The sequence below is a fragment of the Notolepis coatsorum genome (assembly GCF_963971535.1).
Source record: "Notolepis coatsorum genome assembly, chromosome: 15".
NCBI classification, from domain to species: domain Eukaryota; kingdom Metazoa; phylum Chordata; class Actinopteri; order Aulopiformes; family Paralepididae; genus Notolepis; species Notolepis coatsorum.
Window position 1 is genome coordinate 70,802,002 of NC_140179.1, and position 18,360 is coordinate 70,820,361.

General features: G+C 42.3%; 1 protein-coding gene across 3 annotated transcripts in view; it reads right to left on the reverse strand.

Moving 5' to 3' along the window:
• tulp3 (TUB like protein 3) overlaps positions 1-18,360 on the reverse strand; it is a 72,673-nt gene that overhangs the window by 42,709 nt on the left and 11,604 nt on the right. For all 3 annotated transcript variants that reach the window (XM_084330040.1, XM_084330041.1, XM_084330039.1), the window contains exon 2: positions 7,729-7,770. In XM_084330040.1, the coding sequence (XP_084186166.1) occupies positions 7,729-7,770 (42 nt within the window). The remainder of the gene's footprint in view (positions 1-7,728; positions 7,771-18,360) is intronic.

Here is an 18,360-nt window from a genome sequence, read left to right on the forward strand (position 1 = left end):
CTCGCCTGTTCGAGCCCAGCGCTCCACATTGCTTTCAGTTTAGCTGGTCGTTCATACTAATACACATTGGCCGTATTAGGGGGTGGGAAACTGATGGGTGGGGATCGGGCGTTGTGGACAGCGACTCCTACAGGTCGGTTGGTGCGCCTACGCAGTAGAATCAGGAAGTGTCGGGGGCAGCGTGAGCCTCCCACGCGTTACTCCTCGCCACTGAGAGATCGAGCTGCGCAGGTGAAAAGATGCGACTGCTGTTACGTCAAGTACCGGAGGGGACTTGTGCTATGTATGACTTAGTCCACATTGCAGCCGGTTTGTGGGAGGCAAGAAACAGCGTTCGTGACAGGGGAGGGTTGAATTGGATGATACGAAATTGGGATGGGAGAAAATATAGAAAATGGGAGAAAAAGTGGATAAAAAAAAATATGATAATTAAACATTTTAAATTGTCTCCCGTTTCAAAGCATTATTGAGCAAAAACTGACCCATTTTACAAATTATGACCACTTAATTGTCATAAGGTTAAACTGTATGAAGTCAATTTAAACTGTAGGTTAAACTTCATACAGGACCTGAGCAGCTGACTGAGGTCTTAACTGACATCTTCAACCGGTCACTAGCCCAGGCAGTTGTCCCAGCGTACGTTAAAACCCCCTCCATCGTGCCAGTGCCGAAACACTGCTCTGCCACGAACCTCAATGACTTCCTAACTAACAGACCCCAGTTTGTTAGGATAGACAATCTCACCTCCTCCACCATCACCCTGAACACCGGTGTCCCGCAAGGCTGTGTGCTGAGACCCCTTCTCTACTCCGTCTTCACCTACGACTGCACTCCTATACATGGCACCAACACCATCATCAAGTTTGCAGACGACACAACAGTGGTGGGCCTAAAAACAACAATGAGTCGGCATATAGGGAGGAGGTCCAGCACTTGGCGGTGTGGTGCGCCGACAACAACCTGACCATCAACACCAAGAAAACCAAAGATCTTATTGTGGACTTCAGGAAGACTAGAGCCAGTGCGCATGCCCCTGTCCATATCAACGGGACGGAAGTTGAGCGTGACTCCAGCTTCAAATTCCTGGGTGTCCACATCTCAGAGGACCTCTCTTGGAACCTCAACACACAGTCACTGGTCAAGAAGGCTCACCAGCGTCTCTTCTTCCTGAGGAGACTGAGGAAAGTCCACCTGTCCCCTCAGATTCTGGTGAACTTTTACCAGTGTGCCATAGAAAGCATACTCAGCAACTGCATCACAGTCTGGTATGGCACCTACACTACCTCAGACCAGAGAAAGCACTGTACGCATCACCGGTACATCACTCCCTGCTAAATAGAGTCTATCCATCACAAACGGTGTCTGAGGAAGGCACGCAGAATTGTCAAGGACACCTTTCATTCCAATCATGGACTGTTTGCCCTCCGGGAGACGCTACAGAAACCTCCGTTCCAAGTCAAGCAGACTCAGGAACAGCTTCTTTCCCTCTGTGCCACGATGACAGAAGGCCAACTGTACGCAACACCGTTGTCTTCGGAACATGTTCAGTCGACAGAACATGGTTAAGTCTATGGAACATGGTTAAGTCTACGGAACATGGTTAGTCTACATTAATAATAAACACGCCGGTTTGCTCGCTGTGTGAATTGTGAAAACAATGATCTGTTTGTATTCTCACATTGGCTCAGTTGGTCATTACATGGATTCAGGACTAGGGGAGTCTTTAGTGCACGTGTGAAAGGGGACCAAGACCTCATACAGGCGGACCAGGGTGCAGTTGTTTGGTGCGGACTTGAGTTTGATCACGGTGTCCACTCCGACCCAAACGAACTGCACCACGGGGGGTAAACACTCCAGGGTTCAATTAAACCGGAGCGAACAAGGTGGGTGTGAAAGTGCCCTTGGTCCCCCTCTGAGAAGCTGTTGATTGTGACTAATTAGAGGCCATTACAGGGAGCCAGAGCAGGTGATATTGACAGGGAGTGGGGCTGAGGGGTGACAACACATTAATTACACATTCTATGTTCCAAGTATTTCCAGACGATTTTCCATCTACAAATCAAACTCTTCAAGACTGTATGTCAATATAGCTTATTTCACATTGATAGATCATGTGGTCCGTTTTTTTCTTTTTTTTTCTTCTTTTATTTATAGCATTTTCAGCTTTTTCTGGCCACGCAGGACCGATAGAGGGAGAGAGGGAGAACGGGAGGAGAGGTAGGGAAGACATGCGGCAAATGGTCGCCGGGACTGGGAAACGAACCCGGGACGACCGCTTCGCGCTATGTGGTGTGCTACTGGAGCGCCCCGATCATGTGGTCCTTTAAGGAAGGGAAGAAGGGATGGATGAGGGGATGGGTGAAGGGCAGTGGAGAACCAGGGACTAAAAACATCTGGGAGGAGAGGTAGTTGAGGCAGTGGGGCGTGGCTGTAGCAATGACACAGGTATTGGATACCAGGCCAAAGCAGGGCATCAGGATCAGGAGAATTTCCCATAATACTAAAATCTGATACTAAATAGGCTGATCATGTGTAACATGTCAGAATCTGAAGCAAAGCCAGTTGGTTTCCTGCATGGTTTACACACATAGCACTACATTTTACATAACTCATTGGAGAAATAATTTATTAGCCTAATCAATCAAAAACATTGTTTAAATGTTCAATGACTTTTCCACAATAAGACAATAGAGCAACACTACACCCCCCCCCCCCCCCCCCCAGCACACAGCCTATCAACACACAGTACCCCAGCACACAACCACACAACATCAATCACATTTGTCCAAACTAATGGGTCTATATCTATACTTCTTAGAAAAAGGTAATGGATTGGATTGATACTTGTAATAGAGGACATTACTTGATATGTAGGATTTGGAATCTGAACCAGCAGTGATAATAAAATATAAAAATAATAATTCCTCTATATAGGCTCCAGCTTTCTCTCCCTCCCTCTCATCATGCCATCTTCCATCCATGCTGAGACGTTCGGGACGAATCCCGATGGGCCGGAACCAAAGTGGGCTGGTCCAAAAAAAATAAATTGGGCTGGTCCAAAAAAAATTAAAAATTACTTTTTTTTGGGGGGCCAGTGTGTGGGCCAGTGTGTGGGCCACTAATGTGGGCCAGTGTGTGAGTCGGTGTGTGGGCCACTAATGTGGGCCAGTGTGTGGGCCGGTGTGTGGGCCTGGGCCAGTGTGTGAGTCTGTGTGTGGGCCACTAATGTGGGCCAGTGTGTGGGCCAGTGTGTGGGCCACTAATGTGGGCCAGTGTGTGAGTCGGTGTGTGGGCCACTAATGTGGGCCAGTGTGTGGGCCGGTGTGTGGGCCTGGGCCAGTGTGTGAGTCTGTGTGTGGGCCACTAATGTGGGCCAGTGTGTGGGCCAGTGTGTGGGCCACTAATGTGGGCCAGTGTGTGAGTCGGTGTGTGGGCCACTAATGTGGGCCAGTGTGTGGGCCGGTGTGTGGGCCTGGGCCAGTGTGTGAGTCTGTGTGTGGGCCACTAATGTGGGCCAGTGTGTGGGCCGGTGTGTGGGCCAGTATGTGGGCCGGTGTGTGGGCCAGTATGTGGGCCAGTGTGTGGGCCAGTGTGTGAGTCGGTGTGTGGGCCACTAATGTGGGCCAGTGTGTGGGCCGGTGTGTGGGCCGTGGACCAGTATGTGGGCCGATGTGTGGGCCGGTGTGTGGGCCAGTGTGTGGGCCAGTGTGTGGGCCACTAATGTGGGCCGGTGTGTGGGCCGGTGTAGTGTGTGGGCCGGTGTAGTGTGTGGGCCAGTGTGTGGGCCGTATGTGGGCCATTATGTGGGCCTGTGTGTGGGCCAGTGTGTGGGCCGGCAATAAAACAATAAACAAGTTGCATAAACTAAATCAGATAAATTATCACAGTTCTGGTTTGCCTTAAGATGCAGTTTAAGATGAGTCTTGAACATGGAGTATGTAGGGCACTCTCTAATCACAACTGGTAGGCTATTCCAGTAGTTACCACCTTTAACAGAGAACACAGTTTTTGCAAAGGTAGTATACCGAAAAGGCACCTTACAGTCCCCTCTACTGATGGCCCTGGTGGTAATGCCAGTGTCTGCTTTCTGTTGGATGAACTCATTCAATGGGGGAGGGGCAAGTCCATGCAGAACCTTGTACATGAAGCAAGTATATTTGAAAACTTGGAAATTCTCGAAACTTAGCATGTTATGTTTTTCTAAAACATTACAGTGATGAAATGAAATTGGTTTCCTATCAAATACTTTTTTGGCTTTTTTGTAGAGTAATTCTATTGGTGTAAGAGTAGTGACATATGAAAGAGACCAGTTGATAAAACAGTACTCAATGTGTGATAAAATCATTGAATGCAGAAACATCCTTGCAGCATTAACTGGCAGGCAGGGCCTGATCTGCCTGAAGTTTTCGATGTTAAACTTGACTGTATTTGTCACTTTCTTCACATGACTTTTTGAAGGTCAATGTAGAGTCCAATGTGACCCCAAGATACTTGAATTAATGTACAATGTCCAGCTCCGCCTCTCCCAGAAACACATTAGAGTGAGTGACCTCTACTGGTGACTTTGTGAACATCATACACACTGTTTTCTTGTTGTTAAGTGAAAGACATGCTTTTGTTAGCCAGTCTTGAATGAGACATGAGACATCAGTGAATGAGATTCACGTTTCCTCCCAACCGCGAGTAGGCCTAGAAGCGCAGAAATGGAGAACGCAAAAAAAAGAAAGGGTGGAGCTGAAAAAGCTAGAATTAAAAAACTAAAATTGCTAGTAAAAGACGCAGAACAATGTTCTAAAATTACAGACATGTTTAGTAGAGGAAGGGCTGGCATTAGAGTAGCTGCTGCTGCTAATGATGATGAAGTTCAAGTGGAAGGAACCAACAGTAACATGACAGGTGCGTGCAGTAGCCTAATGCATATTCTACTGTTGGTGTCTGCCGGTTCATGAGGGCTAGCTAGCCTATACTAGCTCTTGCAGTGATTTCAGTCATTCTATTACAAGACAATGTGCTTTCCGTATTCCTGATTCCTTACAGCACGTGGACGTAAATAGTCGTGACTCGTGAAGTTTTTTCTCTGACTAAAAGTTTAGTTAGCAATGTTAGGACTAGTGCCCACCACAGCATCAGAAGCTAAAGTGCTAACCTAGAGAGCCAATCAGAACCTAGGACGGGCTGCAAATTAATCGGCTACTAATATTATAATAGTAAATACTAAAATAAAATACTATTATGTTCCCTTCCAAATTTTCATGTTGATATAATATTGGTAATCTAATTGATTGAATTGATTAGTTGCCATTTTACATGCTTAAATAAGATGTACCTTAGAATTCCCAACTGTATATGATTAGTCTCATCTACATGTTTGTAAATAACCACGGCTAACTAGCTTAAGCTAACAACTAGGTCAACTACTACCCCGTAGTTAAACAAATGTGATTGCATATAACTGCTAACTGCTACAGCTAAGTTGGTAGTTAGTTAGCCTATTCCATTAATGTTGAATGTATTTATGAAGGTTGTTGATGGTGGTTGGCGCTGAATAGCAGACATGATTCCGTCAGTCTGCCACAGGGCAGCTGTGTTTGCTGATGCTGCTCACGACCACCAGTAGCGTATGACTGTGTGAGTGTGAATGCTTGATGGTTTCTGTGAAGCGCTTTGTGGAACAATGCTGATATACAGTTAAGAATGAGTAATTCGCTTTTGGTTTTTAAGAAAATGGTTTGTAAAGCTATTTTTGAAAACTACAAGGGTGAATAATACTGTTTTTTGCTATTTTCTTTTAGAATACTGTTTGAGTCTTAATTTTTGTAATTTTTGTTAAGAATATAGGACAGGCATATATAAGCATTATGCTTCAGTCTGTACCTTTTCAGTCACTGTAAAATCAAATATTGTTAAATGATGGTGTATATTGTATTGTGTGAGATGATGACTGAATAAACTACTACTACTACTACTTTGGGTGTTTTCAAAAGGCTGAAAAACGCTGTATGAATTCAAGCCATTATTATTGATTGCTGATGTTCTTCTTATGCAGTTGACTCTGAGGAAAGAGAGAGCGCCCAGTCCAGCACAGCTGACCCTGAGGGGAGGGAGAGCGCCCAGTCCAGCACAGCTGACCCTGAGGGGAGAGAGAGAGCCCAGTCCAGACAGACAGACAGACAGACAGACAGAGAGACACTGGACGAGTGTTTCATAACGGCCGTTGTGTGGGCCGGTTTCGGGGCCGGTGCGTGGGCCGGTGTGTGGGCTGGTGCGTCTGAATGTCCCGGGCTGAATTTGTGTCCCAGTCCGCCACTGGGTCGACCGATATGCGCTTTTCAATGGCTGATACCAATGCTAATACCAATATTACAGGACGGCTGATGGCTGATATAATGTCCATATATTGATCTTTGTTTGGCATCTGATAAAGTACAACAATTTAAAGGAGCACTTCACCCAACAATGCAAATGTATCAATCACTCACCCCGTGATGCCTTGAATTCATGAAGATTTATTTTCCTTCTTGCATGTCTCCATGGTGGATGTAGAATCCAATAAAACGGTAGACATACTTGATGAATTGAAGTCAATGGAGATTTGGTTTAACAACAATAAAACGATATCAAAACATCTGTTTACAAACTCTTTATTCGGCATGAACTGGACATGCAATGGGAGCGGCACACACACACTGGAATACACACACACACACACACACACATGCATTGTCTTTTTCTCAGTCGCCGATGCGATTGAGCGCTGCGCTTAACCCATCCTGTCGTCCTTCCCCCCAAGGGCAGCCGGGAGCAGACAGGGCGTCGACGAGGGGCCACGCCCTGGGACCAATCCAAGTGCTCCTGCCGTCTTTGCCAAGGAGGTGACAGCGTCAGCGATCTGTTGTTGTGCATGTTTTTCCATTGGGTTTCTCTTATCGGGGGGGAACCCTTGCGAGCACGGGGAGAACATGCAAACTCCACACAGAAAGGCCCGGGAGATACCCCACCTGGGTACCTGGCAACGCGGAAACCTGGTCCCCAAGCGGGAATCGAACCCTGGACCTTCTTGCTGTGAGGCGACAGTGTTAACCACTACACCACCGTGCCGCCAATGACACTTGGATTATACTGTACAAGTTGAGAGTTTGTATGTTTTGATATCGTTTTGCTATTGTTAAACTAAATCTCCATTCACTTCAATTCATCAAGTATTGCTACAGTTTTTTTGGACTGTTCACCATGGACACAGAAAAACAAATCTTCATGAATTCAAGGCATCACACAGTGAGTAATTGATATACAAATGATTTTGTGTAAAGTGCTCCTTTAATAATAACAATTGTTTTGTAAGCTTGTGGTCACTGTAAATGAAGGTCTTACGAGTTTTTTGCTGAACTTAAGTTCACACATTTGAGCTTTATTAGCTAGCTAGCTTAGCTGGTTGCTAGGTTTGCAGTTGCTAACATTGGATATAATATTGCAGCATTTGTTTTTGTTCCCTCCAGAATATCTGAACTTTAGAGCCCTGTTTAGCCCCTTCCCAGGTCATTTGTATCAATGGCTTCCTTGCGATCTCTAGTTTCATATGAAAATGTCATTATTCAATAGTTTGAAGTTCAATATCAGCCAATATAGATATATAAAAACAACAACAACAACAACAACAACAACAACAACAACAACAACAACAACAACAACAACGGCTGATATATCGGTCGACCGTTACTTGGCACGCACCTTGCAGCTGAGGTAGTGGAGAAGCTGGCAGAGCTGGAGGGCCTTTGGGGTGGGGTGCATGGTGGGGGGCACGGTGGGGCAACGGGCGGCAGCACCAGACATGTGGATGAAAAGAGTGACACGGCAACAAGTTAGAACAATGCCTAGAAAACGTTTTTTGGGATATTATATACCGTAAGTAAAAACTAAACAAAAACAAAACAACAACTCCATAGCAGTGTAGTGGTAAAATGATACACAGTAGACTAATGGGAGGCCATGTTAACCCTTTCACTGCCGCACTACCAAACAGTTAACCCTTTCACTGCGACAACACACAGAAGGTTAACCCTTTCACTGCCACACGACAGAAGGTTAACCCTTTACTATCACACTACCGATGGGTAACCGTCGGGAGTGTGATAGTAAAGGGTTAACCTTATGACGTGTGGCAGTGAAAGGGTTAATGGGCTAGTAAATCAACAATAACATCCACCAACAGCAGCCGGCGTGAATGGCCGGAGAGACCAGGTGCCGTGGAACATAACAGGGTCATAATCCTTTATTTACAGGGTATTATCCTGGACGACACTTTAATCTGCTGGGGCTATAGAACGTCCCTGGGAGAAAACAAACATATACACAGACACAGACACACGGACTTACACACACACACACACACACACATCACAGCTGTGTGCGAGTGATCAATGTTTCATTAGTCCATCACAGCTTAGGTGACAAGAGAAGAACGGACAACTGTTCAATAGGTCCTTCTCCCACGTATGTGACACCCAACCAGGTAACCATGGCGACTGCTGCTCCTCCGTCAACAGCGTGATTCCACTGGCGTTGATATAAAAAAATAAAAAGAGAAAACCTGCTTGGCTCCAATGTAATTGGAATAATACTTTAGCACTGTGCTGTGAAGATTTACTGACCGACAGACGCCAGGGAGTGCATAATGAAAAGAGGAGATCCGTCCTATTCACTAGGCACATTCAGATCCTCATGTGAAGGTCAATCTGAGAGACCTTTCATACTATGCTTAATAGGCTGCCTTTCCTAATCGGTAGGCTTGGTCCCAGTGAGTCGAGCGAGACGCTGGTAATCAATGATCAATTAGCAGTTGTTTTTGTATGTTTCTGTCCCCCACGCTGAATTAGTTAGGCCATGTCCTGAAGAGGGATGATCACATCTCTGGTAAAGTACTGGATGTGATGGCATGTGGGAAACACAATTTTACAGAGTTAGTCAATTAACCCTTTCACTGCCACACTACCAAATGGTTAACCCTTTCACTGCGACAATACAGAATGTTAACCCTTTCACTGCCACACGACAGACGGTTAACCCTTTACTATCACACTACAGACGGATAACCAGTAGTTGAACCAACAACAGCTGCAGTTGCGGGCAAGTGTTTATAGTTAAGAGTTGAGGTTAGTTTTAACATTCGCTTAACGCTTATGGTTAAGACATAAAGTGAGGGTTACGGTTAGGGTTCTCCGGCAGGGGAACTTAAAGGTTTTCTGAAAACATAAAGTTAAGATTTTTTTTAAATATGTAATATATGCACTTATTTGTAATACGTACACATGTTATCGTTATGTACATTATGCACCCTTTTCCATGTAGTCGATTAGTACTTTATTTACATTTTTTAAAGATATTTTGGGGGGATTTTAGTGCTTTATTGATAAGACAGTCAGAGAGAGAGATTGGGAGAGAGATAGGAGAAGACATGCAACACATGTCCTGGGCCGGACTGGAACCCAGGACGTTGTGATTACGCAGCATGCATATTAACGGGGTGCGCCACCAGGGCGCCCCAAGTCGATAGTACTTTAAGCATATTTGAAGTGAGAACGGGCTGCTAATGCTTATGGCATGTGTATAGTATAGCATGCCTGACAAAGTTCTAATATTAAGCCATTTGAGTTCAGAATTTTGCCCCATTTCCTACTTACCATGTTGTCGACGACCTATAGAGTCCTTTCTCCGCACAAGCCATACTGTAGCTTTGGCTAGTTAGCCACAATCTAATGCAAAGTCAATAAACCACATGTCCTCTCAGGGCTTGTATAGACTGGAACATGGCCCCATTGACATTGCATTGGTTTGTGGCAAACCAGGTGGGAAGTAGTAGGACAAAGGGCTAGGGTTAAAAAAAAACTCTGAACTTACCCTTTAATGTACAATGAAATACGTTGTCCTTTACTCTTATGTCCACCATGTGTTTCTCCTATGCATGCACACCTGCGACCAAGGGCTGGGCGATATGACGATATTATATAAATATCGGGTACAGTTCATTAACGATACACTTTTTAAACGTATCGTGGATATCGTGATGTTTTGCCCTCGCGTTAGAGGCCGCCGCGGCTGAGATGAGACTTACAAGCGCAGTGCTAAATGCTTTCCTCTCCCTCTCGCAGAAAAATAAGTCAGTCACACTGTCACACACACTTGCCCAAATTACGTCATCTACACTAGGGCTGCACGATTTTGGGAAATAATCTAATTGCGATTATTCTGACAGATATTGCGATTGCGATTTGCGATGCGATTATAACATATTTTTTAAATTTTTTACAAGAAGCATGTTGCTGCTTTCTGTAGTCGGGTCCCAACTGAAAAATTACTGTATTACCCTGTATTATACACTTTTACTATCATGTAGACTATTCTGCTTTGTGTTTACATGTGATGTATTGTATACATGCACATTTATTATGTTCTTGTGTGATGTATCGCACATTTTATTGCGATTTCGATTAAAAAACGATTAATCGTGCAGCCCTAATCTACACGCACGCAAGAGAGGCGGTGGTTCGGTGCTAGGGATGCCCCCCGAAACCCAGGAGTATTGATAAGCTCCGACGTTAACCCTTTCCCCGCCAATAACGTCGTACAACGGGTTTCAAGTGCATGCGAATTCTGCCAACAACGGCGTACGACGTGATTCTGATCATAATTTCATATTTTCGCCATGGTATTCATATTTCACTCACAGAGCCTTGTCGGATGCTGTGTGAGCCAGCACAACTCTGCAACGCTTCAATACTGCCACCTGGTGGCTGATTGGCGAGTTGCAACGGGAAGTGGATCTCTTGTGATCCCGGTGCGTCTCCCTATTCCGTCCGGCCACTCGTTTATCGTCGCAGGACTCAATACACACACCGTGGATATGGATCTTTGCCATAACTCAATAATCTACATGATTTGGGCGTGTATTAGTAATATACAAACCGGAAATGGATCGCCTAGATCCCCACCACATAACTGGGATCTGTTTGCTCCACTCTCATCGCCCAACGGTACGAGGAGACTGACGTGAGTTTCAGCGTTTTTGTTTATCATTTTCGATACAAACTGCTCTGATCAATATATCACCCATACTACATGAAGCATCTAACGACTATCACGGAATTATATACGACCCCCACCCCCCCTCCGTTCACCCGCGCATGATCAGTCATACCGTTTAGGACCATGTACAGTTGACATTTTTAATATAGCGTCGATCGGTATCAAACTGCATTTGATGATCTAATATATGCATTTGTGCCTATATCTCACGTTCTGGGAAATACTGCAGAAAACGATAAAAACATATGTATACTCTAGACGGTATTTTCGTATGAATGTGTGAATGAAAAAGTAAAACGTTCCTACATCCTGAACGATAGTTAATCGATGTTGAATGGGCCATAGTAATGTCAATTTAGCAATACAATTTAAAAAGTTATAGCCCTGCAAAGAAGGTGAACATCTCCATAGACTTACAGTGCTGGCAGAGATCAAACAGCGATGGATATAAGCGTGGCAGAGAATGGGTTAACAGTACTGCTATCTGTAAATTAGTCTATGAGCGGATTAGCTACGGAGCTAACATAGTGTACCATCCATCTGCGACGCAAGAGTGGACACGGAGTAATGTTAATGTTATGTCGAGTTCATACTACACTACACGTATGAACTCGACATAACGTTAACGTTACTCCGTTTCCATGAAGTGTTTAATTAGCAGCAATCTGTTCTGTTGAACATTTAACATTAAGTTAACTTAGGTATCCGACGAACTTCCGGCGAGGACAGGAAGCCGTCATGAAACCGTTGTAGTCATATTGTAGTCTTATTAACTAAAAGATTTTAACAAAATAAAAAGCAGCAGCACTATTGGATAACCAAGTCATGTTTGCTATGTATTTCTTTCTTTAGGGGAGTAGGACATTTGTTTCACAGTTTTAGCATGATGTTTTATAGATGGCTAGGTTAAACACAGGTTTTTGTTTTTAAGAGGGGGGGTTTGATTTGATTGAAGTTTATTTCAAGTATGCAACACAACAAACAAACATCAAGTACAGATATAGCCTTAAGCCGTTCAAATAATAAATGTATACATAAATAAATAGTTACAATATATAATCTAATAATCTAAATCTAATCTAATATATAATCTAAAAAAACGAAAGGCTAAAATGCTAAATATATAATCTAAGAATCCAATAATCTAAATCTAATATATAATATAAAAATGCTAAATGCATGAGTCTTTTGTCTTTAATGTTAGCTTGCAAACTCAAATACTGTCTTGGTAAGCCTCATAATGAATTGTTTGGGGAAAAAAGGAAAAACATCATGATGTGTATCGTGTATCGCCGAAAGGTCAGAAAATATCGTGATATCATATTTAGGCCATATCGGCCAGCCCAAGATGTATTGAATACTGTGCCAAACACTTCTTATTCATTAAAACGGCCAATCCGGAATCCAAACATAAACAAATATTAATTTAGGAATGGAGAGATGTTTAAAATAAAATAATAATAATAATAAAAAAAAGCTCAACATTGATAGACCTACAGTATATATTCTGATTAATGATGAGGTTTAGAAAAGTTCCAAAATGCAAATTTTTCAAAAGTTAACACAGTATGTGAATGTGACGTCACTTCACCCATCTCAACCACCACATTATTGTATTCCAGATTCCACATTGGGGTCTTTAAACAGCAGAAACAAATGTGTTGAGCAGTTAGAAGGATAATTATATTATTGGAGCGAGCTACCATGATCAGTGCACTGTGTGCCAACTAGGGCTGTACCGAATGCTTCGAAGCTTCGATCATAATGTTGACATTCGAATTCTAAATCAACATTTGAATTTTTTATTTTTAATAAAAAAAATCTTTTTGTTTTTAATCTTTTTTTTGTCTATTCAATCTGTTTAAACCAATGGGGGTTTTCTTCACAGTTGCAGTTAAAGATTAGGCTACACTAATATTATACTATAAGATGTCACCATCACTTTCATACCAACCATGCCCTTATTGGATTATTTATGTTGACGAAACTGATGAGTTATATTCATTAAAGAAAGTGTATTTAATAAAAGAAAAAGACTCATTTAATCAGATTGACAGCTATGACCTTACCTGCTACACTTGGCGCTTGTTTCCTTTTCCATGTGGTGATTTTAAAATTGTATCTACAGTATATATTCAAGCTTACAGACAAGTAGCCGGAAACAACAAGTGAGATCTTCACTTGTCTACTGCGATCTGACATCTTCTGAGAGAATTGTTGAATAGACACAAATGTTCTAGAATGTTTGATTATGACATCATACTGTGACATCACAACAGTACATGTTTGACTTAATTTGAATAATATAAATAATATGTATGATATAATATAATGTAATGTAATGTAATGTAATATTATTATAATATAATATAATAATAAAGTATATTATATTTAGCTCCCATTTGAATAATATAGAAATATGTCTAAAAACATGACATTCTTTAGAAGTCTTAAAATAAAATACATTTAATTTAAATTAAAATAAATGTAAAATAATAACTTTATTTATATAGCACCATTCATACAGATTGCAGCTCAAAGTGATTTACACAAAAAACGAAACAAAAGGATAAAGAAATTATAATAATTAAATTAAATAAAGACATTAAAATGATAAAAACTGTAATAAAACAACTAGATAAGATAGTAAAAATAGCTAAATAAGACAAACAGTAAGACACTAACATAAGACAATAAATAAATTACAAATAAAATAATAAAGACAGAAAAATAAAATAGTTAAAATAATAAAATAGCTAAATTAGATAGTAAACAATAAGAGAAAAATGTATAACAGTAAAAGACATTAATAAATAACATAAAATGATAAACTACATAAAATAATGATAAAAATTATAATAAAATAATAAGTAAAAATAATAGAAATAAAGAAAAATAAGACAATAAAATAAAGATAATAATTCATTTAAAAGCTATAGTTTAAAAGGGTACGTTTTGAGCAGTTTATTTATTTAAAGTGCCAACCGAGTCTGCTGTCCTAATGACCTGGAGGAGTGTGTTCCACAGTTTTGGGGCGTAGCAGCTGAAAGCACTGATCACAACATGTTAGGTCACCACTTGTAACTCTGCTGTGGACACTGAGCACCCGGCACTAGCAGACACAGGGATAAACAGAGGGAGGCTAGCTACTGATGCCAGTGGGTGGTAGGGGTGTAAAGGTACACGTATCCGTACCCAACCGAACCGTTTCAGTGTGTACCGTACCGTGTGTAACACCCCTGCACAAAAAGCGCAGTAAATTAGACCCAGGCAACTACCGCCCTGTTTCTATCCTTACCTCCATCTCGAAAGTCATGGAAAAAATAGTATACGAACAGGTCGAAAAGTACCTCGCGGAAAAAGATATAATCTACGAATTCCAATCTGGCTTCAGAACATCCCACTCCACTGACACATGCCTTCTCTATTTGAACGACCACATCAAACAAGAGGTGGACGCGGGCAAATACTGCGGCATGATCATGCTGGACCTACAAAAGGCCTTTGACACTGTCAATCACACTATTTTTTCTTGACTCTTTTCGTATCACAAACAGTACTGTATTTGCAAATCTGTATGTCATAAATGTATAGATGAAGCAGTACTGTAGGGCGGCTATGCCCCCCCCCGCCCCCCATTGTTCACTGTTCGGCTATGCCCCCCCCCCCCGCCCCCCATTGTTCGACTGGGGAGCGGGATCTTTTTACCCGACTGAGCTGGTCTGTTAAGGTGAGATCTTCAGCCATATTCTCTATTGTTGTAATGATTTGATTGATCTGGTTAATAAACCTTTTTAACTGGACCCACTGAGTGAGCAAGTCATTTGACTCTATTCCTATCTGAATATTATTATCCTACACCTACCTGGAGGGGAGAGAACAGATGGTGGAGGTAAACGGTACCCTATCCCCCCCCCCCCCCCCCCAGTGAGCTGTGGTGTTCCACAAGGAAGCATACTAGGACCGCTACTGTTCCTAATTTATGCAAATGACATGTCGTCAGCTTGTGACTGCAACTTGTTCCTGTTTACGGACGACTCAGCCCTGCTGGTCTCTGACAAGAACAAGTTACAGGTTGAAAAAACCCTCAGCTCGGAACTAGGCAAAATCTGCATATGGCTTGCCGATAACAAACTATCATTACACATGGGCAAAACAGAGTCCATTCTCTTCGGTTCAAATAAACTCCGCAAGACCGACGGCTTCTCAGTTACAGTGGGTGACAATATTGTCACAATGAACATTGAGTGCTCAGAACATTGAACTATCCACACACAAGCACACATGAACACACACACGACACGCACGCTGTGCACGCTCACACACGAGCAGCCACTTAACACTTTAACATGAGCGGGCACACACTCATGTCGCACACACGCACACTTATGGCCAAAGGAAAGGACACTTTAAATTAGAATTAGAATAACAGGAACAGTGTATTGCACTACAAAAGCTAACTAGCATGTCCCATATGCTCTGTAAATAACTATGTACAGATACCGAGATGTCACTCCATGTTACCTGTTACCTGTTACTGCACAATGTTGTTTTCAATTTTTTGATTCTATTATATGTTGTACCACTGTATTGCACATCGTTGCGGGCAAGACCACCCGCATTTCATTGTATACCTGTATGCCGTGACAATTAAAACTCTTGACTTGACTTGAGGAAAGATGAAATTACCTACCTGGGTTCCATCCTAGAGGCTAATCTTTCCTGTGACAAAATGGCATCCAATGTAATAAAAAAAAGTCAACCAACGAACTCGATTCTTGTACCGGATCTCCTCTCTGGTAAACAAGAATACCCTGAAGACTCTGGCAGGAGCACTCATTCAAGGGTACTACGACTATGCTTGCACCTCATGTTACCAAAGTACCTCAAAGGCGCTAAAAACAAGATTACAAACATCACAAAACAAACTGGTCAGACTACTGCTTGACCTTACTCCTAGAACCCACCTCACCCCTGCCCATTTTGACTACCTAGGATGGCTTAGAGTAGACGACAGAGTACAGCAACTTGCAATGGGCCTGGTCTACAAGATACACTACACGACCAAGGTACCCATGTACATGTCAAAATACTTCCCAAAGGTCAGTGAATACCACGATCACAACACCAGAGGGAGCTCCACAAATCATGTTAAACCCAGATTCGGCTCAAAAAAGGGACTAAACACATTTAGCAATTATGCCACATCAATGTGGAACGCCCTACCCAAAGCTGTAAAAGAATGTGAATCACTACCCACTTTCAAACACACTCAAAGAACACCTACGGGAGACTGCAATTCGAAACTGGCCCCTGCAAATGTCCTAACCCAACCCCCTCCAATGTACAGTAAATGACCACGTATGGCTTTGTCAATATTCCAATGTACAGTGTCCCCCACCCAAAAACAGCAAATCTGGTATGTCATAAATGTATAGATGTAGCAGTATTGTTTATCTGTATGTCATGTGTGTCATATATGTTATGATGAATTGAAAATGGGGGACCCACAAGACGAAAGTCTCTCTCTGGTCTGCATCCCCTTAACAATTGTATGTATTGAGCTGTACTGTACCCATTCTGCAATCTGTTAATAAAAAAAAATGTACAAGTCGATTATTAATTTCAATATAGAATATTCATTGACAGCCCTACAAGTACAATTAGTGCACACTACATCACCCCTGAGTGGAAACTTTCCCCCACTGTACCGAAAACCCGAACCTTGACTTCAAAACCGAGGTACGTACCGTACCGTGGTTTTTGTGTACCGTTACACCCCTAGTGGGTGGTGGTGATGGTGATGACATTCAAATTCTAAATCAACATTCGATTTTTTTTATATAAAAGAATATATAAATATTTTTTTTTTAAGTCTATTCAATCTGTTTAAACCAATGGGGGTTTTCTTCACAGTTGCAGTTAAAGATTAGGCTACACTAATATTATACTATAAGACGTCACCATCACTTTCATATCCGTGCCCTTATTGGATTATTTATGTTGACAAAACTGATTACCGGTAGTTATATTCATTAAAGAAAGTGTATTTAATAAAAGAAAAAGAGTAATTTAATCAGATTAATCACTTTATTCAAATTGAGGATTTAGTTGAAAAAAAACGTATTTTTTTTTAGACATTCAAAGCTTCGTTCGAATACTTCAATCGAAGCTTCGAATGTTAAAAAATGACATTCGGTACAGCCCTAGTGCCAACCCAGATTCCCAGTTGAAAAAAGGACAATCTGACTAATCACATCCATTCAGACCACAGTCATCAAAGCGGGTCTCTCTAGCAATTACCATTAGCATTAACAAATGGGATCTTAAAATTGAAAATAAAAACATTTATAATAAAATTTAAATTAAAAAAAATAAAATATGGGATCTTCTTATCAGAAGAACATAGACCATTTTGTCAGTTGCTTCTTTTAAATGAAAGGATTCCGCAAGCAGATCTGTGCCACACCACTTCAAAAAGGCATTTAAAAGGGTTGAATGAACTGAGGCTTCATCTCTGCGCCAGTGAAATGGCTTTCTGATTTGAGAGAAAAATCGCACAGACAGAAGCGATATCAAGTGTTTCCATGACCAAATTATTAGTGAACGACAATAAAAAAGGGGGCAGGGCAGCTATATGTTCAGGTGCCAGGAGTTACTGAAACAAGGTCTAATAAACAAGGTCTAAGAACAATCAGGTCTGCTGACATCAGTCTAGCCGTCGACACCTGGGTGGGCTGTACTTCAGACTAGGCGATTCTTGCTAAAATGTGAATCACGATTTTCTCTCTAAGAATTGAGATCACGATTCCCTCACACGATTCTTATTTTTTCAATAAAATCATTTATTGCACTCTTTCTTAAACAGACACATATCAAAGTGCTTGACTTAAACTTAAACATAACTTATATGGGGCGGTCAGGTGGCGTAGCGGAGATTGCGTTCGTCACCAACGCTGGAGACGCTGGGTTCGCGTGTTCGAATCCAGCTCCCGGCGTTGTCACCAGCTTGGCTGGCCGTTCACACTAATACAATTGGCAGTATTAGGGGGTGGGGAAAGCTGGCGGGTGGGTCCTGGGCGTTGTGGACAGCGACCCCTACAGTTCGGTCGGGGCGCCTGCTCAGCGAGGATAGGATCTGGAGAGAGGTAGTGCGGCCTCCCACACGTTACACTCTCCCAGTGAGAATCTGCGCGGCCAGGCTGGCTGCCGGCTGGCTGCACATGTGTCGGAGGAAAGCATGCGACAGTCTCCGGACTCTCGGACCAACAGTAGGGGAAA